The 27,900-nt window shown below is 35.9% G+C and overlaps 1 protein-coding gene across 1 annotated transcript in view; it reads left to right on the top strand.

The window, feature by feature from the left end:
* The window catches only part of MCU (mitochondrial calcium uniporter), a 201,912-nt gene that overhangs the window by 135,466 nt on the left and 38,546 nt on the right, over positions 1-27,900 (top strand). The window contains exon 2 of the mRNA XM_070364438.1: positions 11,534-11,603. Within this exon, the coding sequence (XP_070220539.1) occupies positions 11,534-11,603 (70 nt within the window). The remainder of the gene's footprint in view (positions 1-11,533; positions 11,604-27,900) is intronic.

Genomic DNA, 27,900 nt, shown 5'->3' with positions numbered 1-27,900 from the left:
TGTAGAGGGGTAGAGTACCAACATATAAAGAAAGGAAGGCAGTCTTCAGGGTGATCATTACTCTGAAAGGGAGGCAGGCAGCTAAACAGGTAATTAGAATACAATGTGACAAATGAAAACAGATATGGACAAAATCTAGGAGCAGTGCAGGAAAGTTGTAGAGGAAATAGAATTAGAGAATGTAATATATTTTTTAAATGATTAAAGAAACAATTCAGAATTTCTGTAAAAGAAAATGGATAGATAACATAGAATCCAGATGAAAGGTATAAAAGTGTTCACTATAAAATTCAACTTTGCTCTTTGAAAATTCATCATAAAATATTAGATAAAATAATAATTGTAAAAACAGTATGATATAGTGGAGCCACGGTTTTTACTTTTCTTATGAGTGTAGGTTCTTAATAAATAGAAGGAAAGGAACAAAATAGAAAAGAACTTCCCAGTTCTCTGTGGGGAAGGGAGATTGTCACTTAAGAAAAGCAGAAATGCCTTCATATCATTAACGTGTCCGTCTTGAGATCCAAGAGAGTAAAACTGCATCCATTAAGGAAAATGTAGCAACCATCAGGGTGTAAGCACATTCTGAGTGTAGGTGTAGAATTGCCTTCTATACTAGGGGTTTTGACTACACAGTGAAATTTTAGCAGATATTAGAGTTCTTAACCAGTATAAACTATAGGTTGTAATTTTGGGGTGATACCAAAATCTTAAATAGAAACATTGTTTATCAATTAATTCATACTAAATTAACTCAATAAGTAGTGATATACTAGAAATTCTGGTAATATTTTCAAGTTTAGAACCTAGATATGTATTTCAAAAGCTAACTTAATATAATGAGCGTTTTTTAATTGAATTTCTTTAAAACTTTTTTTTTTTTTTTTGCTTGTGCTGTGAGGCAGGTGGGATATTAGTTCCCCAACCAGGAATCAAACCCACAGCCCCTGCATTGGAAATGTGGAGTCTTAACCACTGGACCACCAGAGAAGACTGAGCATTTCTTGATACCATTAAAAAACGTGGTGTGTGTTAGTCACTCAGTCGTTTCCAACTCTTTGTGACCACATGGACTGTAGCCTGCCCAGCTCCTCTGTCCATGACAAGAATACTGGAGTGGGTTGATATTTGTATTTACTTGGATTTAAAAATGACCTTTATGTCAATTCATATTATGTTGAATGATATGATATACAAATAGTTATGTTTAAGGTTTGAATGCTCTGATTATTTTAGTCTATTGTTAGATCAGTAATGAAGATTTGGGACCAAGTGCCTTTATATACATGTATGCTATTATCTGGGCTTCCAAGGTGGCGTTAGTGTAAAGAACCCGCCTGCAGTGCAGGAGATGTAAGAGATACAGATTCGATCCCTGGGTCAGAAAGATCTCCTAGAGGAGGGCATGGCAACCCACTTCAATATTCTTGCCTGGAGACTCCCGTGGACTGAGGACCCCGGCAGGCTACAGTCCATAGGATCGCAAAGAGCTGGACACGACTGAGGCAACTTAGCACACATGCACACGTTATTCTTTAAGTGTATCTTTATATACATTTGATCCTCAAAGCACTATGAGCTGTTGAACAAGTATAGCTTTTTAAATACCTTATTGATAATTTGGAAGCTAGATTTGATTTCCTAATTAGAAAACTGATGTTAAAAGATACAATGAAAGCCTTTCATATTGCCTTGTTTTGTAGATGTGAAATTCTCTTGAAGGTCAAAGGTATATAAATTGAATCATGACTTTCAATATGAAGAACAATATATTGTAATGGGGAAATGTTGTCAACGTTATAATAAAATGTAGGAACCATTTAAAATACCATATTCAACGACAAATAATTTTCTAATATTAAACTGTATTATGTAATTTAGCTTACAGAATATAATTACCACTTTCACTTAAACTGTATCAGAAACTTTGCTTCCTTGGTGAGTTATTGAGAGAAGAATAAAATATGCCCTGTAACCCATTAAATGTTTTTAATAGTGCTTTCTGAAGAGGTTTTCTTTAAACCTTCAGATTTCTAGCTTTAACATCACAAGGTGTTATATTGTATGGATCTCTGTAAAAGGAAATGGCAACCCACTCCAGTACTGTTGCCTAGGAAATCCCATGGACAGAGGAGCCTGGTGGGCTACAGTCCGTGGGGTTACAGAAGAGTCAGACATGACTTAGTGGTTGAACAACAACAATCTCTTTGTTTAGAGATAGTTGTGACTTTTGAAATGTGTTAAATTTATTAAATTCTTGTAAATAAGAGGCATTTAAAGAGATTGATTTGAGATTTTTTTTTGTGCAGGTGGCAGGGGGTTGAGGAGTTTCTTTTGGCCACACCACATGGCATGTTGAATCTTAGTTCCCAGACAAGGGATCGAACCCAGCCCCCCACACTAGAAGCACAGAATCTTAACTGTTGGGCCTCCAGGGAGGTCCCTGTTCAGAATTTATATTTCTGAATGTCTTAAAATTTTCGTAGAATGTTGGTCATTCAAAGATTGTCATAGTTTTACTTTTATTTATCCTTAAGTGAAATCAGCCTTGTGAAATAGTTTTGTTGTCATTGCTGTTTTTATTTAACAACTGGGGAAACTGCGACTTGGGGGTCAAATCAAGATTTCAGCTGGCCCCAACTCTTTTAACTGCAGCATTTCCTCCTATATCAGATCTTGAGGATTTGAAGTCTCATTTTACTATATATACTAAAATAGTGAGAAATTATTGGCGATGCAGTGCTTCAGCGGTTTTATTATATCAAGGATATGGATAAAAACTGATGCCAAAGTGTAGACACTGTTATAGGTGTGCCTTGCTTTGTTGTTGTTTAGTCCGAAGTCGTGTCTGACTTTTTGTGACCCCTGGACTATGGCCCACCAGGCTCCTCTGTCCATGGGATTTCCCAGGCAAGAATACTGGAGTGGGTTGCCATTTCCTTCTCCAAGGAATCCTCCCAACCCAGGGGTGTCTTGCTTTAGAACAACTAAAATACTTTTACACTGTTAATCCTAGTATACTTGTAGGCACTGGATTTTAGAGGTATGGAAAAGTTGTTGAAACCTGGGTACTCTGATCTTAAAGAAAAGAGACTTTATTTGACATATCTAAACTCATGATAATAGTGAGGCTATTTATAACTTGGTTTTAGCCATGGATAAGTATGTGTGTGTATATATATATATATATATTATTCCATCTTAAGCTTTTTGACATAACTAATATAGTATTTTTTTATATAGTTTGACACAGGTAACAAATATTTGCTTCCTAATGAAATTAGGTCCCAAGATTTTTATAAATAAAGGGAACTGGGTTAATATGGAAGTACCTTTTTCCTCTTTCTTTTTTCCTCTCTTTATTTCTTCTGTTTCCCAGCTTCTGCTTTAATGTCCAACTGACTGAATATTTATTGGTTATTGACAGGATATTTAGACTTGACAGTCTTCCTCAGTTGCTGGCAGGAATATGTTGCTAAGTTTGCTCTTCTGAACAATGAATGGTACATGTAGGAGAATCGCATAACTCGTGATAGAACTAAAGGATTTGAAAGTTAGTTTTGACGTGAATTTAGTAATTTGCTCTAGGGTCATGGAATATATTTTTATCATTCTAAAATTTGATTTTTAAAATTATCTTAAGTCTTATGACTTGGGAAAATAAAGTTATAGTATTTTGTCGTCGGACTCTAACTTAATAATGCTAGCATTTTTCTTTTCCTGGGGTTAGGATTTAAGGGTGATGGTTATAATACCAGGGTAGATGTTACACCTTCCTTTAGTTTCACTAGAAGCCCCTGTTTTTCCTAAAGGTTCTCAAAATACTTATCAAAGGTACAGACTGTTTCATACCAAAGATGTAAACTTGTGTTTTCTTTTCAAGGGACCGTGTTGGCACCACATCACTGTGTTTATTTGGCATCGATTGCTTAGAGGTTTACTTTTTCTCTGATGATTCTGCTCATTCTGAATATTTACTTTCTTAACCTTAATCTTGTTCTCTGCCTATGAAATTTAAATATGTGAATAATGCATGCTATTTACCTGAGTGTTTTTCTTTTTTTAACTTTTTGACATATTTTTAAAACATTCAGCACGAATCAAATATTTATTAAACTCTTCCTATTTTCTTGTGATTTATTAAGAATATACAGTTTAAACAGCAACATATATTCAATCTAGGAGAGACATGAAATACAGTTTAGAATACCAATGCCTCTTTGGTCTTGAATCCTTTTATTTATTTATTTATTTTGTCTTTGTTTTGCTTTTGTTTGTTGTTATTGTTGCCATATTTCAAAGAAAAAAGGCAACAACAAAATCTGTTTTGTTCCCAGTGTCCTTATTAGACTATAGGCTATCAAAAGGTTTAAACAAAAAAAAGGGCCTATATGTGTGTGTGAACACTTAAAAAGTAATATTGTGTAATTGTCAGTGTCATTATAGAAGCGATTGGGAAGGACTTTGGGACAGTGAACTCTCTCAAAACAGTGCAGGTGGGCTTCTACAGCAAAGGTCAGCAAACATTTTCTTAAAGGGCCATATGATAAATATTTGGGGCTTTGTTGGCCATATGGTCTCTGTTGCAACTACCCAACTCTCCGGCAACTGCACAGCTACTCAGTTCTTCAGTCGTAGTGTCAAAGTGGGTGAATGAGCGCTAGATAGTAAATAATGAGTTTGGTTGTGTTCTAGTAAAACTTCATTTGCAAAAGCAGGTGGATAAACAGCCATGTTTTTATTTAGTTCTCTGCCTCACAAACACATCATTTATTATTGTTGATAATCTTTAAAACAGAGTACTTCCTGTTTTAAAATGGCCTAGAAGATGTATACTGAAATATTTTCAGGTAAAGCAGTATGATGTTTGGAATTTCCTTTAAGATACTCTGTTGAAAAAACTGGGTGGATGTAGATGAACCAGGTTTGACAAAATTTTGGTAAATACAGAAGCAGGTGATGGGTGAATGGAAGAAATTCACCATGCCATGTTTTCTACTTCTGTGTAAGTTTGAAAAAGTTCATATTAAAAAGTTACCACTTGAATAAATGATGGCCCAATAAAGGGCAGCATTTCTCCCTCACTTGGGGGAAGGAGAATAAGAAACAGAAATATAAGCTCCATCTTCAGTACAACCAGAGAGATCTCTGCAATCCCAAAGCACAGTATATGAAGAACGACTGCAGATCTGCTGCTGCTGCTGCTAAGTCACTTCAGTCGTGTCCGACTCTGTGCGACCCCATAGACAGCAGCCCACCAGGCTCCCCTGTCCCTGGGATTCTCCAGGCAAGAACACTGGAGTGGGTTGCCATTTCCTTCTCCAGTGCATGAAAGTGAAAAGGGAAAGTGAAGTCGCTCAGTTGTGTCCGACTCTTAGCGACCCCATGGACTGCAGCCCACCAGGCTCCTCTGTCTATGGGATTTTCCAGGCAAGAGTACTGGAGTGGGGTACCATTGCCTTCTCCAACTGCAGATCTAGTGAAGGTCAAATAAATGAGTGAGAAGACTTCGAGAGAGGATGCCTGTGGGATGGTTGCAGATCTCCAACAAAGCTGAAAGAGGATTCTTCAAAATAATGGCTGCCCTCAGACTTCTCCAAAGTAGCAGTGATCACTCACACTTTACCATGGAGTCCTCAAAGAAAGATGAATTTAGGAATCTTATGCCAGTCCAAATAATCATTCAGTATAAATGCAAAGACAAACATTTTTTAACAGGCCGCAAAGACAAACATTTTTTAACAGGCCAACATTTAGAGAGTTTAGCTCTCATGAGTCCTGCCTCTATAAGATGAAGTTCAGCCAACCAAGAAATGAAAGGAAAAATAACATTTAAAGTATTGGTAGTATACATAGAGTCCACTGATCTATAAAATTAAGACTAAAACAAATGTGAAGATTAGATTTTGCTGAGCAGAGTATGAATATTTAAAACTTTGCCAGTGTAGTAATGATATAACTAACAAAAGCTGGAAGGGTACAGGACAGAACTGATGTAAAGTAGTGAAACTCCAAGCTGTGAAAATATGTCATTTAAAATCAACAAATCCAAGATGAATTGAGAGAGTAAGATTGACATATATACACTAAGTGTGTAAAATAGGTAGCTGTTGGGAACCTGCTGTATAGCACAGGGAACTCAGCTTGGTACTTTGTGATGTCCTGGAGGTGTGAAATAGTGGGGTGGGAGGGAGGTTCAAGACAGAGGGGATGTATGTATACATATAGCTGATTCACTTCATTGTACAACAGAAACTAACACAACATCGTAAAGCAGTTACACTCCAATTAAAAAAAAATCAATTCAATAAAAGAAAAACGTGGAGTTGAGGGGAGTTATCTGGAGAAACAGTATTCTAAGTAGAGGAATAGCTATTACAAAGGTCCTAGAATAAATAGAGCTGGTACATACAACGTATAGCTCGTACAATAGTCATTCAGTGTAAAGGCGAAGACAAACATTTTTTAACATGCCAACATTTAGGGAATTTAGCTCTCATGAGTCCTACCTTTATAAGATGAAGTTCAGCCAATCAAGAAATGAAAGGGAAAACCACAGTTAAAGTATTGGTAGTGTGCATAGAAAAGAGCCTAAGGGCTAAAGCAGAATGATTGAGAGGCAGAATGGTAGACAGTGAAGTCAGAAATAATGGTGGTGGTTTAGTCACTAATTTGGGTGCAGCTCTTGCAACACCCAAGACTGTAACCCACCAGGCTCCTCTGTCCATGAGATTTCCTAGGCAAGAATACTGGTGTAGGTTGCCATTTCCGTCTCCACGGGTCTTCCTGACCCAGAGATAGAATCCATGTCTCCTACATTGCAGGCAGTCTCCTGCTCTGCAGGTAGATTCTTTACCTCTGAGCCACCAGGGAAGCCCAGAGAGATAACAGAGTATTAGACAATATTGGGCCTTAAAGGTAGTTAAAAGAACTTAGATCTTACTCTAAAATAACTACTAATACAAAAAAACTTCCCATATTAATATTACTAATAGAAGTACACATGTAACTAAAACAAAGCAAACACAAATTGTTTAGTAAACTTTTTAAGAAGAAAGACCAACAATAAAGACAACAAACAAAAATTTTATGACATAAAGTTTGATGACTGAAAGATTAAATATATGTTATATTAATAAATATAAATAGGCTAAACTTCTCATTTAAAAAATCCCAGATTAGATCACAAAGAAAACTAGAGTCATTCCTAAAACAAAGAAACTCAGGAAAAATCTGAATGAAGAAAACCTTAAGATATTCTGAGAAAAACAGACTAAAATAGAAAGACAAGTTTCTTGAGTGAAAAGACTCAAAAATCAAAATAGATGTCAAAATCAAAAATAGATGTCAGTTTCCTTTTGTTAATCCATGGAGTTAATAAGATCTCAACTTCAAAACAAACAAACAAAAATCCCTAACATTTTATTGAGCGCTTACTCTATGCCAGGCTCTTTCTAAATGCTTTATGTGTATTTATCATTTTGTCTTCATGGCAACTTTATGTGGTAACTACTAGTATTACACTCTGTCCATTTTTCAGTGAAAACTGAGGCACAAAGAAGCTAATGAACTTGCAAAGGCTGCAGTTAGAGTACATTACAGACTCTTAACTCAGGGCTAATTATAAATTCTATGCTCTTAATCCCAATGCAGTGTTACTTTTGAAGCTGATTGGTGTCATGAGTGTGTGTGTGTCTTTGTGCATATGTGTGTAAATAAAAATACTGACTCTGAAGTAAATATGGAGATACAAATAAGCAAAAATAGCAAGGAAAATTCTTAAAGGAAAGTAATAAGGGAAAATACCCCACCCTGCTAGATGTAAAAATATAAAGGTAGAATGTTAAAACGGCAGCTCTCTCTGTAAAGAATCTGCCTGCAGCGCAGGAGACCTGCATTCTATTCCTGGGTCAGGCAGATCCCCTGGAGAAGGAAATGGCCACCCACTCCAGTATTCTCGCCTGGAAAATTGTATGGACAGATGAGCCTGTAGTCCATGGGGTTGCAGAAGTCGGGCATGACTTAATGACTAAATCGCCACTAGAGCATGAACATACAGATCATTGGACAGAAGAAGATCCAAATTGATGTAGGTATTTGGGGAATTATAAAGGTAGCATTTAAAATAAGAGGGAAAATGAATTATTAAATATAAGGGATAGCTATGTTATCATTAGAGGTAAGTTGGATTGCTACTTCTTAACTGACTAAAATTAATTCCTAATGAATCAAAGATTTAAACCTGAGAAGATAGAGGCCATGGAAGAATTTTATAATATTCTCAAAGTAGGGAAACCTGCTAGAGAAGGCAATGGCAACCCACTCCAGTACTCTTGCTGGAAAATCCCATGGACGGAGGGGCCTGGTGGGCTGCAGTCCATGGGGTCGCTAGGAATCGGGTCGGACACGACTGAGCAACTTCACTTTCACGCGTTGGAGGAGGAAATGGCAACCCACTCCAGCGTTCTTGCCTGGAGAATCCCAGGGACGGGGGAGCCTGGTGGGCTTCCGTCTATGGGGTCGCATAGAGTCAGACATGACTGAAGCGACTTAGCAGCAGCAGCAGCAGGGAAACCTGCTAAGATACATGACACAGGCCCCTTAAACCACACAGAAAAGATTGAAAAGTTTGACTCTTAAAACATGAAAATTGTGTTCTTACAAAAACACCATTAACAAAGTAAAAATAAAAACAAGGAAATTTTTATAACCAATTGGTAATTTTCTTAATATTTAAAGACTTTCTACAAAATAATATTCGAGACCAAGATTGAGATTCAAAAAATGGCAAAAGATGTAAATACTTTGTGCATAGGAAAACAAATACAACTAACTCTTAGATTAAAATATGTATAAATTATCACTCAATACAAAACAAATGTAAATTACAGTTGTGGTGAAATACTGTTCGCCTGCAATATTGGCAACATAACAAAGTTTAATAATAGCCCATTGTTTAGGAGGGCATAGAGACCACATACTCATTTAGAGAATTAGAGTATATTTGATAGGTATGTGAATTCATATAACCTCCATGAAAAACAATTTGGTAATAGCTTTCAAAAGTTGAAGAGCACATATCTTTAACCTAGCACTTTCTCTTGAAGTATTTTGTTCTTGGATATCTGTGCCCACATGTAAGGATATTCATTCAAGTATCATGCTCATGTTTAGTTGCTTCAGTTGTGTCTGACTCCATGGGATTCTCCAGGCAAGAATACTAGAGTGGGTTGCCATGCCTCCTCCAGGGGATCTTCCTGACCCAGGGATTGAACCCAGGTCTCCTGCATTGCAGTCAGGTTCTTTCCCATCTCAGTCATCAGGGAGAATCAAGTATCATGTGTCTATTGACAGACAACCTTTTATTATTACAATGTATTAAACAGACAAATGACTAATGAGACTGTAGCATGCTACCATTTGCATTTTTAAAAATCTCCACAAATGCTTAGACATATACCCACACACTTATATATATATATATAAATAATAGTGTCTGATAGACTATCTGGATTTAACCAGTTACCTCTGGAGAGGAGAACTGAGCAGCTGAGCCACAAGGATGGGAGGAAGACCAATTATTTGTGTAAAATAATTAATTTTTTTACTTATTTTTTTCTTCTTTTGAATTTTGTATCATAGACTTGCTTTTTCTGGTCTAACTAAATAAGATAACTTAAACATTTTAAATAAAAGCATCTTGTTAAACGATAGCTAAACATCATAAGAATTGATACTTTCTAATTGGGGTGCTGGAGAAGACTCTTGAGTCCCTTGGACAGCAAGGAGATCAAATCTGTCACTCCTAAAGGAAATCAATCCTGAATATTTATTGGAAGGACTGATGCTGAAGCCAAAGCTCCAATACTTTGGCCCCCTGATGCAAAGAGCTGACTCATTGGAAAAGACCCTGATGCTAGGAAAAATTGAGGGCAGGAGGAGAGAAGAGCTGCAGCAGAAGATGAAATGGATCACCGACTCAATGGACATGAACTTGAGCAAACTCCAGGAGATAGTGAAGGACAGGGAAGCCTGATGTGCTGCAGTCCACAGGGTCGCAAAGAGTTTGATACAACTTAGATACTGCACAGCAACAAAGCATCCTAAAGTTAGAGTTGAGCCAGTTGAGACCTACAGAGGACGAGATCCAGGCCCTGTGTATTTTGTATAAAAGATGGTTAGCACTATTGAGGCCTGGGTTCTAATCTTGATTCTGATATGTGGCTCTTTGTAAGTCACTTTCCCTCTTTGAGTCTCAGTTTTCTCATTTGTAGAATGAGTTTGGACTCATCTTCTTTTTCAAAACATCTTTATGGAGCTAAGGATTCTGTGGTCCCCATTAAAAGTGTTGAAGCAAAGGATTAGGATTGTAGGATTTCCCAGCACACCTGTATTTAACCAGTGCCTTCTTGGATCTCTGACTAAAATTAAGTTTAACTAAATATTTTGAAACAAAAAAAATCTGAAAGTAGCAGTCTACACTAAAGTTGTTACGTATATTAACTTAAAGATTCTCGATGACGGCATCAAAACATGAATGTGTAATGAGCAGCTGTGAAGTCTCAAGTGATTTAAGTGGTTTTTTCATTTTTAGAAAACAGTCTTGCATTCTGCATGTTTTCTTAAGCTGGTAAGAAGTAGGAATTTATGATACTAACTTGAAAGATGTGTGTTATACATCATAGTCTTGTTAGGTATCCATTGGCTTAGAGTCCTAAATGACTTTTGTTTGGATTCTTAGAGTGGAATATAATATCTGGCTCTGAGGCTAATATGTTGGTTTTTAGTCCATTAAAGTATTCTTTTCTTCCTCCTTTAATACTTTTTGAAGCTAGGAAATTAAAAGGTACAAGGGAATAAATTAAGCATTTAGCAAGTCAGAAATGTATTCAGTAATCTTTCTGAAACTTAGTTTAATTGTGAGAGCCTGAATTCTGAACCTAAATCCACAATGACACTACTCTTTGAGGAAGTAGTAAGGGTGGGTATTAGTGTGAGTTCCTTCCAATATTCAGAAGATGGTAACAATTAAAGACTCCAGGAGTGAAGTTGCCTGACCAAATTAAAACGAAAAAAGGCGAATAAACAGAAAGACTAGATGTCTACCCAATAACAGTAGAGTAGTGATATAGCTATTTAATAACTGTCTTATACCTAGTAAAAGACATAAAGGAAATCCAGGTCTAAAAACTAGTAAGAGGAACAAGAAACAAAATTTTGTTTAGACTTGACAGTGCTTAAAACCAGTATTAGGTGTTTAAAAAACTAGATGAAAACAGTTTGTATGGGTGTGTGTGTGTGTGTAAATGTGTTTGTATGAAGTCTTGAAATAAACTAAAATGCATCACTAACACCTTAGGATGAAAAGAGTTTGAGAGACTTTTCCTTTATCTGGATTTTTAAACTTTTCCACTAAAGAATACATATTATATGAATGATTTAAAAGCTTTATTTATTTATTACACTCATACACATATGCATAAAACATTTGTTGTGTGCCCTGACGATGGATGTGTCTTTTTGTATTTTCTAGGTACACCAGAGGCTCTCTTCTTGGCCTAATTTGGGAGTTGTTTATTGCAGTACTGTTGTGCCCTCTGATGGTGAGTTATGGCAAATTGTTTTAATGTCCAGTGCTTTTTTTTTTTTTTCCTTTCTCACTGTTTCCCATTCTCAGATTGACATACAAATTTATTTTTCTTAAAAAATAGGCCAGAATCAAAACAATTGGAGAGTTTCAATAAAGAGAGAATTTCTCCAGTATAAACATATTGTTCATAGTGATGAATCCTCTCAGCTTTTGCTGAAGCGTTTCACTTAGAAACTTCTTGTTTTTATAATATTCTCTAAAATTGTTAAATATTTGGTGTCAGTATCAATAATTATATATTCATTAAGTTATATATATTCAGTGATAACTAAGTCACATTCCAACAGGACTCTTGTACCAGTTTTATTATGATATTCAGTGGCGAATAATTTGAACTAGTGATTTTATATTGAAATTTTTATTATTAATTCTATCATGTAATACAGTTACTATTATCCAGTGTACCAATCTGTATGCGCTACATGCTGTGCTTAGTCGCTCAGTCATGTCCGACTCTTTGCAATCCCTGCACTGTAGCTCACCAGGCTCCTCTATCCGTGGAGATTCTCCAGGCAAGAGTACTGGGGTCAGTTTCCATGTCTTTCAATAATTTAACAATAGTAAAGTTGTACTGGTGTGTCTGGCTGAATGTTATCCCAGGACATAAATGCTAGTATGTTGACTCTATGTTGTATGAGGGGTTGAAGACAATATTTTTACAAAGGTAAAATGATACATACTTTTGAAAAAAAGAGTTGCTCCCCAAATTCCTACGAATACTATTGTCCTGCTTAAGAAAATCAACTTGTATTACTTACCAAGAAACAGAAGCAGAAAATTATTTGATTTAATGAAATTTGTTGTCCTTTCTACTCTCAATTTATGTACCTTTCTGGTTTAGTACTTCTAAATTAATCTTACTTTAGGCTGGTATAGTGTATAAGAAAACTCTGCTTAACGCACAGCTACTTCAGCAGAATTTAGCCACCAATAGTAAACATCTCTCCCATCATTCATTCTTCACTACTGTCACGGCTACTGGGTCATGTTCTATTAATATATCAAATGAGGGCTTGATCCTCTTTTTTTTTAAAAAAAGTGCAAAATCCAAAATACTACATTATATACCTGGTGGACTATAGTCCAGGGGGTCGCAAAGAGTCGGACAAGACTGAGCACACACACACAAACAATATTATATGTATATAGAAAATATATACTGCCTCTCAGTAATTGCCTATTAATTCTGTTGTTTGACAAAATGTTCTGGTTATGACTATGATAGCTGTTGTAAAATATAGAGTATCTTAAATGTTTAACCTCCCTAACAAAGCAATCTAAAAGGTTCTCAATTTTCCTGTGTCATAAATACTTTTGAGGATCTGGTAAAAGCTTTACATTCTCTCTCTAGAAGAAAATTTTACATACACATAGGCAATGTTACATATAATTTCTTAGTGATACAGGCTCTCTCAACCCAGCTCACGGAATCCCTGGTCTCATGAACCTCCACTCAAGAACTGCTTTGGCCACATTGTGCACATGTGTGCACGCACATCCCTCTACCCAGGCCCACGGTCCTTTTCATGAGAGGCAATATGCTTAGAGGTGGTGTTTAGCTTTGTAATCAAGATTTGCATCCCAATTTTCACTTTTAAGCCATGGTTTAATCTTAGACAAAGTAATTGCCTTCTTAAAACCTCCTGCCTCATTATTACATAGTAATAATTACTACCTCCAAGAGAAAAATGTACTTATCCAACAAAAACTCTTATTGTATAAAGAGTGGTGTGTGTGGTAGTGTTAAAAACCTTAATCAAAACAATGTGATTTAGGGCTTCTCATTTTAATTTTTCTATGCCCCAGATCCTCCTTTGTAAAATGACTATCTGAAAATTTTATGACTGTATGGTTTATAGCCTATTTAAAGGCTTTCGAAACTTTCAGGGGTTCCCCTTCATAGTAATGAAAATTAAGGATTAAGGATGAGAACAATTCTGCTATAGACAGGGTTGACTATATAATTTATCACCCAACCCAGAGCACTTTTTATAATACATTGAGGACAACCAGAGTTGTCCTGACGGTTTTAAATGCAGTAAGCCAGGACATGTCTTCACTGTAGGTAAGTTGAGTAAGAGCAAGAAGAAAGTCTCCCTAGCTGCCTTCATTTCTCTGTCCAGAAATAGGCTACTTAATTAGCCTTGTATTGAGAGCCGTGATAGGAAGAAATGTTATTTTGTAGTTAACAAAAAATATAAAATTTCCTTACAAAAATTGTTTGAGGACAATTAATTTTAGCAATAAACAGTTATAAAAATTCCTGTTTAATAATAAACAATCATCTGTTTAGCCCAGATATAGATAATATATATAAATTCTTAACCTAAGTAACTAGATATAGGCCCTAGTTTTTTTTCTTTGTTTTTTTGTCCCATTACTTTTTAAAAAGCTTTATTTATGTATATTTTATGTACCATAAAATTCACCTATCATCATGTAAGCATAATAACAATCCAGCTTTAGACTATTTCCTTACCCCTAAAAGTTCTGTTCCTGTTTTGCAACCAGTCCCTGCTCCTACCCTGAGCCTTAGGCAAACACTAATCTGCTTTCTCTCTCTGTAGTTAAACCTTTTTTTAAATGTCATATAAATGGACTCATTCAATATGTAGTCTTTTGCATCTAGCCTCTTTTACATATCCTAATGCTTTTGCGGTTTATCCATACTGTATCATGGTTTGAAGTTCTTTGTTTGTATTGCTGAGTAGAATTCTAATATATGGAAATAAACAAAATACACATTTTGTTTTTTCATTCACCACATGAAAAACATTTGGATTGTTTTCCATTTTGGACTATTAAGAGTAATACTGTTATCAACATTTGCTTATAAGTCTTTGTATGGATATATGTTTTTATATCTCTTGAGTAGATATTAGGAGTGGGATGTCTGGGTCATATGGTAAGTATATCCGTAATTTCTTTATTGAAGTATAGTTGATTTACACTGTTCCATGTGTACAGCAAAGTGATTCAGTTATACATACATATATATATTATTTTCAGAGTTTTCCTATTATATGTTATTATAGATATTGAATATAGTTCCCAGTGCTGTTCAGTATGTCCTTGGTTTTCTTATGTACTTTATATATGGTAGTTTGTATCTCTTAATTGCAAATTCCCAATTTATCCTTCCCCCTCTTTCCCCTTGGGTGCAAGTGTGTTTTCTATATCTGAGTTCATTTCTATTGTGTAAATAAGTTCATTTGCATTTTTTTAGACTCCACATATAAATAATATCATACAATATTTGTCTTTGTCTGACTTACTTCACTTAGTACAATAATCTCTAGATCCATCCATGTTACTACAAATGGCATTGTTTAAACTTTTTATGGCTGAGTAATACTCCATTATTTATGTATGTGTATATATAAATATACACCACATCTTCTTTATCCACTCATCTGTTGGTGAATATTTAGGTTGGTTCCACGTCTTGGCTATTGTGAACAGTGTTGCAGTGAACACTGGGGTGCATGTATCTTTTCAAATTAGAGTTTTCAGTTTTTCCATATATATGCTCAGTGGTAGGGTTGCTGGAACTTATGGAAACTCTATTTTACTTTTTTAAGGACCGCCTTAATGTTCTCCATAGCCGATGCGCCAGTTTACATTTGCACTAACAGTGTAGGAGGTTCTCTTTTCTCTATACCCACTCCAGCATTTATTATTTATAGATTTTTTGATGATGGCCATTCTCACCAGTGTGAGGTGGTACCTCGTTGTAGTTTTCATTTGCATTTCTCTAATAATTAGTGATGTTGAGCATCTTTACATGTGCTTCTTGGCCATCTGTATGTCTTCTTTGGAGAAATGCCTATTTAGGTCTTCTGCCCATTTTTTTTTTTATTGGGTTGGGGTTTTTTTGGTATTGAGGTATACAAGCTGTTTGCATATTATGGAAATTGAGCCCATTTTGGTCAATTTGTTTGCAGATATTTTCTCCCATTTTGTACATTGTCCTTTTTGTTTTGTTTATGATTTCCTTTGCTGTGCAAAATTTTAAGTTTAATTAGATCCCATTTGTTTATTTTTGTTTTTAGTACCCCAGGAGGTGGATACAAAAAAATATTGCTGTGATTTATGTCAAAGAGTGTTCTGCCTAAATTTTACTCTAGGAGTTTTATAGTATCTGATCTTTGGATATTTCATCCATTTTGAGTTTAATTTTGTATACTGAGTTAGAGAATGTTCTAATTTTACTCTCTTACATGTAGTTGCTCAGTTTTCCCAGCACCACTTATTGAAGAGACTGTCTTTTCTCCATCGTATTCTTGCCTCCTTTGTCGTAGATAAATTGACCGTAAGTGTGTGGGTTTATTTCTGTACCTGCTTTCCTGTTCCATTGATCTATATGTCTCTTTTTGTGCCAGTACATACTGTTTTGATGACTGTGACTTTGTAGTATAGTCTGAAGTCAGGGAGCATGATTCTTCTAGCTCCATTCTTCTTTCTCAAGATTGTTTTTGGCTTTTCAGAGTCTTTTGTGTTTCCCTACAAATTAAAGACTTTTCTTCCAGTTCCGTGAAAAATGTCACTGGTGATTTGACAGGGATTGCATTGAATTTGTACATTGCCTTGAGTAATATGGTCAAACAATGTTGATTCTTCCAGTCTAAGAACACAGCTTATCAGTACAACTGCTTGTGTGGTCTTCAGTTTCTTTCATCATGTACTTAACTTTTTAAGAAACTGCAAAACTGTTTTCCAAAGTGGCTGTCCCACTTTGCATTCCTACCAGCGGTATTTAAGTTTTCCAGTCTCCCTATATCCTCCCCAACACTTGGTATAGTCACACTTTTTAAAAAAATTTATTTATTTTAATTGGAGGCTAATTACTTTACAATATTGTATTGGTTTTGCCATACATCAACATGAATCCACCACGGGTGTACACATCTTCCCCATCCTGAACCCCCCTCCCATCTCCCTCCCTGTACCATCCCTCTGGGTCATCCCAGTGCACCAGCCCCAAGCATCCTGTATCCTGCATCACACTTCTTGATAATAGACATTCTAGTGGATTTTTAGTATTATTTCATTGAGGTTTTAATTTGCATTTCACTGATGATCAAGATGTTGGGCATCTTTTAATGTACTCATTAACCATTCAAATATGTTCTTCATTGAAGTGCCAAACTTCTTGCCTGTTTAAAAAAATTGACTGTCTTAGTATCGATTTGTATGCATTCTTTGTATATTCCAGAAATTTTCATGTTACTTTTAAAATAATTTTGTGGGAAAGGGTGGATTTTTTAAAATCATATTTTATTGTTAATGGCTATTCATGTACAGTTGGAAGGAAATTCTGTATTTATTGTCATCATTTATATTGAGGGCATAAACATACCCCACCACTGTCTTTCCTTCTAGCTTTTAAAAACCTAACAACAAAAAGGAAACACAAGTAATAAAATCACAAAAAATGATAGAAACAGAAAACCTCAGTGTTTTAATGTGGGCATGTTTCTCACCAACCTAGATGTGAGGTTGGGAAAGCTGAAACACCTTATTTTGCCATTTTAAAAATACATCCTACAGTTTGAACTTTTTTTTGGTAAGTAGGAGTTTCAGTTTGAAGTACCAAAATATGGTTGAACTTGTTGCATCACAAAAGTCTTTTTGAAGACTTTTATAAAATTGACTTTCACATTGCTAAGAAAAACAACCATGTGAACTTGGAAAGATGTTTAAACTTTTTGTGCTGACAGTATTTAAACTGGGTTAAGTAAATTTATATCACAATTCAGATGATGTCATCCATTCTAGGATTGCTATCATTTATTTCAATATTTTGAGGTAAGTTTTGAGGAAATTGGAGACTATGCCATTTCCCTCCAGAATGTGACTTGGTTAAACTACTGATACTGTTTTAAGGAGTTACTTTCCAATTTTTGTCTATTAATATACATGTTGATACAAAGAAAAATCCCTTATATGTGATCTCTTATGGAAATTAGAAATGCAGTTAACGTTAATGGCTATCACCATCTTTGAAATAGTGTTAAATTTCTTTTCCAAAATAACTACCAGGATTTTTTTTTTTTTTCTAAGAAAGATCTTTGTACTCTGTGAACAGATGGCACATCTTCCAAACTTAGCAACATGTATGCTTTTATGACCTCAGAGAAGAAAGGAGCTCTATCCATTGCAATAATGCATTTGTTTTTTCATTGGCATTGAAGACTTCCACCATCCCTAAAAGAGGCCTTGCCTGTTACCACAGAAGTAGTTAGTATTATGAGAACAATAATTTGTGAGAAAAAGAATAAAAATGTAAATTCTCCTTTGCTAGATTAAACTTTGGATAGGAGTTTTGCTTTTTAAGAGAAGAGAAAGTTTATTACAAGGGAGTGTTTTTAGTTATGTCTTGATTAACTTGGGGGGTATTTGGGCCTTTATGAATGAGCATAATCTTCCAGTTCAAGACCTTACAGTCATTATTTTGGACTTGGTAGAAAACTCATGAACCCTTTTAACCAAGCTGTAGCTCTGAACTAGAAGGAAGTAGACAACCTGGTGAATTTTTCAGCTGCTGGAGAAAGTTTCTCTCTAGGCTAGTCATGAATGGAAAGGTTTGTCAGTTTCTCTGTAAAAATTAGAAAAAACTTAGAGCTCTTGAAGATTACTTCCACTCAGAAACTTTAAAATTGGAACTTGGATTTCCAGTCATTTCATTATTGATACTGCATCAAAACAGAAAGTGATATAAATTCAATTCTAAGAGTCTTTGAAGAAACCTTAGGTTCCTTACACATGCTTAGCCAAGCATCATCTGGCGAAGTGAACTATGAGAGCTGTGCTACCACATACCTTTCCCAGAGTCTCTGAGTTTTTATAGCTTCTTTTCATCAAAACAGAAAGGCACAACCTTTTTAGATATCAAAGGTAATATTCAAGTTAGCATGTTCCAAAACCAAGCCATTATGTGACTTTCTATTCAAGCCAAACAATACCAGTCTTATAATTGAAATGTCCTTTTATATAGAATTAAAGTTTATTTTCTGTTTTAATTTGTAAGTTTTTATTTCTTTAAAAAAACAGAATGACTGTTATTTGTTTAAAATGAGGAAAAATGCTTCAATTTTTGTTAACATTTATTTTAAAAATATGGCAGTGTACTAGTCTGCTCACTAGTAGTCTCCCATAACAAAATACTGTAGACTGAGTAATTTAAACAACAAAAATTTATTTTCTCACAGTTTTGGAGGCTAGCAGGGTGTCAGCGTGGTTAAGATCTGATCAGAACTCTGTTCCTAGCTGGCACCTTCTCACTGTGTTTCCACCTACTGACGGTGTGGGGGAAGCTCTTACTCTTCATATATAGCTGTTGTGCTATCAGATTAGCACAACAGATTATCAGATTACTTTTATCTTTTCCTTTAACCTTAATTACCTCTGAGTGACCCTATCTCCAGATAGGCACATGGGGAATTAGAGTTTCAAAAGTACAAATTTTGGGAGATCACAATTCAGTCCATAACAGTTAATATGAAGGAAATAATTTTTCAATGCAACAAATGTATTGTATCTAAAATTTTTATGTATGAATTGTTTGAATTTTTTCAGGAAATAGGTCTAAGGGGGGAATGAATCCATACCTTCTTCAGGTTATCAAGGAGGTCTGTTATCCAGAAATACCTAGGAACAGGAATTGGTTTATATAATTTATGCTCTTTTTCTCCTTGTTGCCCTCGGTGGAACAAGTGATTTTTGTTCTCTTGGGGGTTAAAGCCTTGACTGGAAATTTTCTCATGGAAATTTGTATGACTTCAGTTTTTTAAGACTGTAGATTTTAGAAAAAGCAAGTCAAACTACCAAGGAAAGCATTTTTCTATATCCTCATTGAATCTTCTCAGCCTCCTTGTGAGTTATTAGAATCTCTGTATTAAAGGTGAATGAGGTAAGGGTATATTCAGTAATGTGCCCATACATTCAAGGTGTCTCCAGTGGTAGAATTTGAGATTTTCAGGAATTGTTTTCAAGTCTGAGATTCCAACATCTATCATTCTTCTACTGCACTTTACTCTCTGTACTTTAGGATTGTATTCCACTTTACACCGTCCAGAAATTAAAGTGGGCCAAAAGTCAAGGATTAATGAAGTTACTTTCAAAGCAGCATCATGAAAAGAATTATTCTTAAAAAAGAAAAAAATGTTAGGGCACTACATTAAGACAGGATTTTATTTTTACAAAACAATATAAAATATTTAATTCTCAGAATGAATAGATGAAGGATGTGGATGACCTTTTATTTAGCTCAAATGCTTTTAACATCTATGAGAGTTTAATTATCTTCATAAACAGATTTTAAAAGAACCAGATTCAACAAAAGTTATATAGGTTCTACTATTTGTAGACAAAAAAAGATGCACAACTTGAGAGTTGCAAATTAAGTTTTATTTGAGTCAAAATGATATCATATAAGAAACGAATCGCCAGTCCAGGTTTGATGCAGGATACAGGATGCTTGGGGCTGGTGTACTGGGATGACCCAGAGGGATGGTATGGGGAGGGAGGTGGATTCATGTTGATATATGGCAAAACCAATACAATATTGTAAAGTAATTAGCCTCTAATTAAAATAAATAAATTTAAATTAAAAAAAATAAATATTAAAAAAAAAGATTCTACTAGTCACAAGGAGCAGATATCGTCCTTTAATGATTTAGTGCTTTTCTAGATATGAAGAGATGTGTGGATTGGAATGATGAAATCAGTTCCTGAAAATATCTATCTAAAGCCCTGTTCCACCAGATTCTCTGGCGCAGAGAGCCTCACTCCACCCTGAACTCCCTCAGCGAGTGTTGAAGGTCAACAGCTGCAGCCTCATAGGCTTCAAACTCAGCAGAGACTGGTGGCAAAAGCCCTTGTTGTTGTTCGTCACTATTGATGCTCTTTGTTGTCGTTGTTATTGTTCTTCAGTCATTGCTAAGTCATGTCTGACTCTTTTGCAGCCCCATGGACTGCAGCATTCCAGGCCTCTTGGCAAGTGCCAATTTGTAATTGACATATTTAACATAAGACCAATTATGTGTGTCAGGTGCTCAGCCATGTCTGACTCTGTGACCCCACGGACTGTAGCCCATCAAGCTTCTCTCTCCATGGGGTTTTCCAGGCAAGAATACTAGAGAGGGTTGCCATTTCCTTCTCCAGGGGATTTTCCTGATCCAGGGTTCAAATCTGGGTCTCCAACATTGCAGGCAGATTCTTTACCTTCTGAGCCACCAGGGAAGCCCAAAACCAATAATACCATATATTTCAAAAAAGGTTTATAATTCTGTTTTCACAAATTTTATCACTTAAGCCTTGTACTAACTTCACATAACTGATTTTTACATAGTTCTACAGAGAGAGGTTCAGTTGTACAAACACTAATTCACCTTAGGTTCACAGTGAAATATATAGTTGATTTCACTAAGTTAATTTATATTGCCACTTGGAAGGACCCAACAGCTGGATTTATCAAACTACTAAATTTATGATTCTAGACTTCCCAGGTGTTCCAGTGGTTGAGAGTCCACCTGCCAGTGCAGGGGACACAGCTTTGATCTCTGGTCTGGGAAGACTCCACATGCCACGGGGCAACTAAACCCCTGTGCTGCAACCCCTGTGCTGCCAGCTCTCTAGAACCCAGGAAGCACAACTTCTGAAGCCCTCAGACTCTAGAGCCTGTGCCCCACAGCAAGAGAAGCCACCACAATGAGAAGTAGCCCTCACTGGACACAACTAGAGAAAACCTGAGTACAGCACAGCCAAAAACAAATAACTTTTTAAAAAGAACTAATAAATGAATTCAGTAAAGTTTCAGGGTATTAAATTAATATCTAGAAATTCCTTAGCAGCTTAATGGTCAGGACCCTGCACTTCCACTGCAGTGGGGGTAGGGGTGGGTTTGATCCCTGGTGGGGAACTAAGATTCCAAGAGTCACATAGTGCAGCCAAAAAAAAAAAAAAAGCAAACACTATTGTGTTTCTATAAACTAACAATGAACTATCAAGAAGAGAAATTAAGAAAATAATCTCATGTATAATTGCATCAAAAATAATAAAGTACCTAAAAATAAATCTAACCAAGGAGGTAAATACTTAGAAAACTATAAGACTTTGATAAATTCAAGATGACATGAACAAATGGAAAGATATACCATGCTCATGGATTGGAAGAATTAATCTTGTTAAAATGATCATACTCCCCAAGGTAATCTACAAATTCAGTGCAATCCCTATCAAAATACCAGTGGCATTTTTTTTTTTTTTAACAGAACTAGAACAAGTAATTCTAAACTTCATATGGACACATAAAAGACCCCAAATAACCAAAAGAAAACATTGGCAGTACACTTTTGACATAGGTCTTACCAATATTTTTTGGATACATATCCTCAGAGAAGGTAAACAAAAGCAAAATAAACAGTGGGACCACTTCAAACTAAAAAGCTTTTGCACAACAAAGGCAACTATCAACCAAATGAAAAGGCACCCTATTGAGTAGGAGAAGATATTTGCAGATGATTTATCTGATAAGAGGTTAATATCCAAATTATATGAAGAACTCATACGACTCAACATCAAAGAAACAAACAACCTGGTTAAAAATTGGGCAAAAGACCTAAATAGATGTTTCCCCAAAGAAGACATAGATAGCCAATGGACATATGAAAAGATGCTCAGTATCATTGATCATCAGGAAAATGCAAATCACACTACAAGGAGATATCACTTATACCTGTCAGAATGGCTGTTACCGAAAAGGAAATAACAGTGTTGCAGAGAATGTGAAGAAAAGGTGGGAATGTAAATTGGCATAGCAACTATGGAAACCAGTATGGAGGTTCCTCAAAAAAATTAAAAATAGAACTACTATAATATGATTAAGCAATCCTACTTCCAGGAATTTTTTTTGAAGAAAATAAAAACACTAATTTGAGAAGATATATGCACCCTTATGTTAACTGTAGCATTATTTACAATAACCAAGATACCAGAGTAACCTACATGTCCACAGATAGATGAAAGGATAAAGAAGTGGAATATATGTACAATAGCATATTCCATAAAAAAGAATGACATCTTGCCATTTGGGACAACATGGATGGACCTTAGGAATATCATCTAACCTTGTTGCACTTTATTGTTCTTAGCTATAGAAGAAGGGCAGGCTTTCCACCTAGCTCAGTGGTGAATCTGCCTGCCAATGCAGGAGACACAGGTTTGATCCCTGGTCAGGAAGATCCCCTGGTGAAGGAAATGGCACCATTTTCCATGGTAAAGGAAATGGGGTTGCAAAAAAGTAGGACACGACTTCATGACTAAGCAACAGCAGCATAGAAGAACGGCCCTTATTGTCTGTATGATTTCTTTTAACCCTTCCAACACTAAAATTATATTATTGTATTTCATATTCTTGATGCAGAATAGTAGAGAAAAAGAGAAAGAAAAGAAACAGATGATAGCAAAGTCATAAGCCACTGGAATCATCTATCATATAAAGTTCAGTTCTAAGTATCTCTGCAGAGAACACCCTAAATGTGCTTCCTTATTATACCTTTTCCTTTTTCATAATAAATCTTTAAGAGGTATACAGTTTTATTGAAACCAAGCAAGACCCTGTGGGTCTCCTGTGTACAAATCCTTTCTGGGTCCCCATTTCTTGTTTATAGAAAATAGGCTTCATTCAGCCTTCTAGGTTCCAAAGGGCTGATTCAAACAATTGCTAATCAGGGAGCAGAGGGAATGCAGAAACAAGGGAGGAGCAATCAAGAAACAATAGGGCAGCCTTGGGGCAGTATATACATATAATATGAATTAAATGTATATCCATATAATATTTTTGAGCTCTTCTGCAGGAACTGAAGCCCTCACCCAGGTGAAAGATGGTAACTTCAGACTGAGGACATGATTCCTGGGGCACCCAGTTACCTCACCATCAACCAATCAAAAGAAAGTCACAAACCCTGCAGCCCTCACCCCGAACTTTGCCTATAAAAACTTCTCCCCCAGATTCCTTAAAAAACTAGGAACAAAACCACCATATGACCCAGTAATCCCACTCCTAGGCATATACCCTGAGTAAGTCAAAATTGAAGACACATGTACCCCAGTGTTCATTGTAGCACTATTTATAATAGCTACAACCTGGAAGCAACCTAGCTGTCCATTGACAGATGAATGGATAAAGAAGTTGTGGTACATATATACACAATGGAATATTACTCAGCCATAAAAAAGGAATGCATTTGAGTCAGTTCTGGTGAGGTGGATGAACCTAGAGCCTATTATACAGAGTAAAGCTAAGTCAGAAAGAGAAAGATATACTAACGCATATATATGGAATCTAGAAAGATGGTACCAAAGAATTTAATTGCAGGGCAGCAGTAGAGAAACAAGCATAGAGAACAGATTTAAGGACATGGGGGGAGGGGAGGAGAGGGTGAGATGTATGGAGAGAGTAACATGGAAACTTACATTACCATATGTAAAAATAGAGAGCCAGTGAGAATTTGCTGTATGTCTCAGGAACTCACACAGGGCTCTGTATCAACCTAGAGGTGGGATGGGAGATGGGAGGGAGGTTCAAGAGGGAGGGGACATATATATACCTATGGCTGATTCATATTGAGGTTTGACAGAAAACAACAAAATTCTGTAAAGCAATTATCCTTCAATTAAAAATAAATTAATAGTATTTTAAAAAAAAACAAACAAAAAAACTTCTCCCCTAAACTGTTGGGGAGTTTGGGGTTTTGAGCCACCCATTTTCCTTGATTGGCCCTGCAATAAACCTTTCTCTGTATCAGACTTTGACATTTCAGTTTGTTTGACCTCTCTGTCCATCAGGCACACAAACTTGTGTTCAGTCACAGTGTTCATAAAATTATATATTTTAGAGGAGATTTTGATAATTATTTTTAACACCGATTAATTTTCCTCCTATGAATTTTAACAATTGGTTAAATAACAAGCATTTTTACTATAGGACTTTTTCTATAATTCTCCCAAGCATTTTTTAAAAATTTATTTAATATATTACTTCTTTACCCCGATGTCTGTTGTCCTTGCAGTTCTCTTTTTACTCTGGAAAATTCCTTGCCTTTTAATTTTTATTCCTACTTCAGTTGTCATATTCTGTCTCTCAGTATTTATATTGGATGCCCCATAACTTCTAGGTTTCTTTGAAGTACACTGCTCCAGAACATACTTTAGATTATTTCTTATTTATTGAAATGGAAATCAGAGCAAAAGATTTTTTTTTAACCAACCAAAAAGCTACTTGATGCAATTTGCATTTGAAAAGAATATTTGACTCTAGAGAATAGTAGCTGACAGCTGTCATTAGCTTGTAAACTCCCATTGTGACTTCACTACAACCTACAGCCATTTTGTATATTATTAAACTTGAGGAACTTTGGTAATTGTTATTCTTTGGTTGCAAAACAAGAAATCTAGTATTTGCATTACAATTGAGTGTGTGGGAAAGAATGAGACCTGGGGATTTATTTCGAAAGCCGTATTATATTAAAGATTTGTTAGTTCTGAAATGTGCTATCTTTGCCAAGTTTTTCAAAGCTTTCATATTTAACTCCTTTTAACAATTTCATAATCTTAAAAAAGTTAAACTGAGTGATAAAAACCTTAATTTTGCCTGTTTACTTTGTCTCAGTTATTTTGAAACAGTAATCCCTAAGCACTTACCCGTGAAACTGATATATTAGTGAAATCGCCCATAGTTTATGTGTTTAATATTCACAGATTCTTATCTTTTATTTTAATTCAACTCTGACTACTTCTTGAAATCTGTGGTTGAATATTTTCACATGTAGAAAGAAGACTGGATGGTGGTGAGGGTGAACACCAGGTAGACAAGTTAGTCACCTAATTTTATGAACCCCATCATCATTACTGCTTATAGAACAAATATGGATATTTATGTTACTGTTGCAGGAAGGGGGACCCCTTCCAGGGCCCGAAACTGGGCTCTTGTCCAACACTCGGAAATGAATTGTCCGAGGAGACACATGTGCTGACAAAGCAAGAGATTTTATTGGGAAGGGGCACCCGGAGGAGAGCAGTAGGGTAAGGGAACCCAGGAGAACTGCTCTGTCACATGGTTTGCAGTCTCGGGTTTTACGGTGATGGGATTAGTTTCCGGGTTGTCTTTAGCCAATCATTCTGACTCAGAGTCCTTCCTGGTGGTACACACCTTGTTCAGCCAAGATGGATGCCAGAGAGAAGGATTCTGGGAGGTGGTCAGACAGGTGGTGTCTCCTTTTGACCTTTCCCGAACTCTTCTGGTTGGTGGAGGCTTATTAGTTCCCTGTTCCTTACCAGAACCTCCTGTCGTAAAACACTCATGCAGATAATTACTGTGGTGCCTGGCCAGGGTGGGCGTTTTCAATCAGTGTGCTTCCCCTAACATTACTGGCTCTGACTTTAAAGAAGCAATGTATGGCTAAGGATTCTTTTAAAAACGAGAAAGAAAATGACAAAAATTTCAAGTTGTTTTAGATATTGAAAACTTTAGATGGTACATACTATGTATTAACTTTATATTACTATTTTGGCCTCATTTTCCTTAGAAAACTCAGACTGTCCTTTGGAAAGAATAAATAGAGATTTATGACTCTGCTTTTTATTTTTTATGTAAAAATTCAAATCATGTATCCACAAAGCATTAACTGCTGTGGGAATTGCTATCCTGCTGTCAACAGTTAGAACACCAGATAAAAACACATGAAAATACTGTTTTTAACACTGGACAATAGGCTAGACAGGACTTTGATCTGAGGAAAGAGAAGCAAATGAAATTAATCTTACATTGCTTCAGCTCACAGCCTGAGGCTTTGGTTAAATTCTAAGCCACAAAGCCAGGCTATAACAACTTCCCAGGAGATAGCAATTACCAGAAGCTGTAAAGGAGAACAAAGTGGCAACCCACTCCAGTTTTTTGCCTAGAGAATCCTGTGGACAGGGGAGCCTGGTGGGCTGCCGCCTGTGGGGTTGCACAGAATCGGACACGACTGAAAATAAATACTTAGCAGCAGCAGAAGCTTTGAAATGAATAACTCTTAGTGCTCACTCAGGCCAGAAATCGCTTTGACTTCTCTCCAGCTAGAGAGGCGAGGCATCTCTGACTACATGAACATTCAGTAGAGACTCCCAGAAAAAGCATAGCTTGGAAGGGGGCCAAGGATTCTCTAGATTTGTCTTAAAAGACTCTAGAGGATCAAGCTAATATGCAGTAACTATACAACAAAAATCCAGCATTCAGCAAATGTAAAAGTCACAATGTCTAATCTCCAGTCAAGAACTACTAGGCATATGATGAAGCTGCAGGGTTGTGGGTGGGGGCAGGAATTAGTCAATAGAACCAGACCTAGGAATGATGGAATTAACAGATAAAGATTTTAAAATAGTTATTATAAATATGATTCTTATATTCATGAAAAGAAAAGAAAAAACATAAGCATAATACAATAGAAAATAGAACAATAAACAAATGGAACTTCTAGAGATGAAAATATATATGAAATGAAAACCAGTATGGATGGAATTAATAGCAGATTAACTACTACAGAGGAAAAGATCAGTGACATTGAAGAACATAGCAATTAAAACCATCCAAAATGAATCTGAGAAAACTGAAATATATGAAAAGAGCTTCAGTGCCCTGTGTGACAGTACCACATGGTATGATATGAGTGTAATTGGAATCCAGAAGGAGAGGTGTGGGAGACATGAAAAATATTTGAATAATGGCCAGAGTTTTTATAAATTTGATGAAAATGATGAGCCCACAGACCTAAGAAATTTAACAATTCCCAAACAGCACAATCATAAAGAAAACCATAGAAAAGAACATTGTAATCAGGTTGCTGAAAACCAATGATAAAGATAAAATATTAAAAGCAGCCAGAGGGAAAAAGACATACTGTATACAAAGGAACAAAGATAAGAATGTACACAAATGTATAACATACTGTACAAACTAGAAGTTCTTTAGGTACTGGAAGGAAAAAAACTAGATTTTTAGACAGCAGAATTGTCTTTCAAAGATGAAGATGAAATAAAGACTTTTTGGACTTAACCAAAACTGAGAGAATTTATTGCCAACATATCTGCCCAACAAGAAATGTAAAGGAATCTCATGAGACAAAAGGAAAATGATACCAAATGGAAATGTGGATTATACGACTGTCATATAAACACATTGTGTTTCTATAAACTAACAATGAACTATC

This window comes from Bos mutus, chromosome 28, assembly GCF_027580195.1.
Source record: "Bos mutus isolate GX-2022 chromosome 28, NWIPB_WYAK_1.1, whole genome shotgun sequence".
In the NCBI taxonomy this organism is placed as follows: domain Eukaryota; kingdom Metazoa; phylum Chordata; class Mammalia; order Artiodactyla; family Bovidae; genus Bos; species Bos mutus.
Note: the sequence above shows the minus strand (reverse complement) of the source record. Positions and strands in the feature narration are given on the sequence as shown.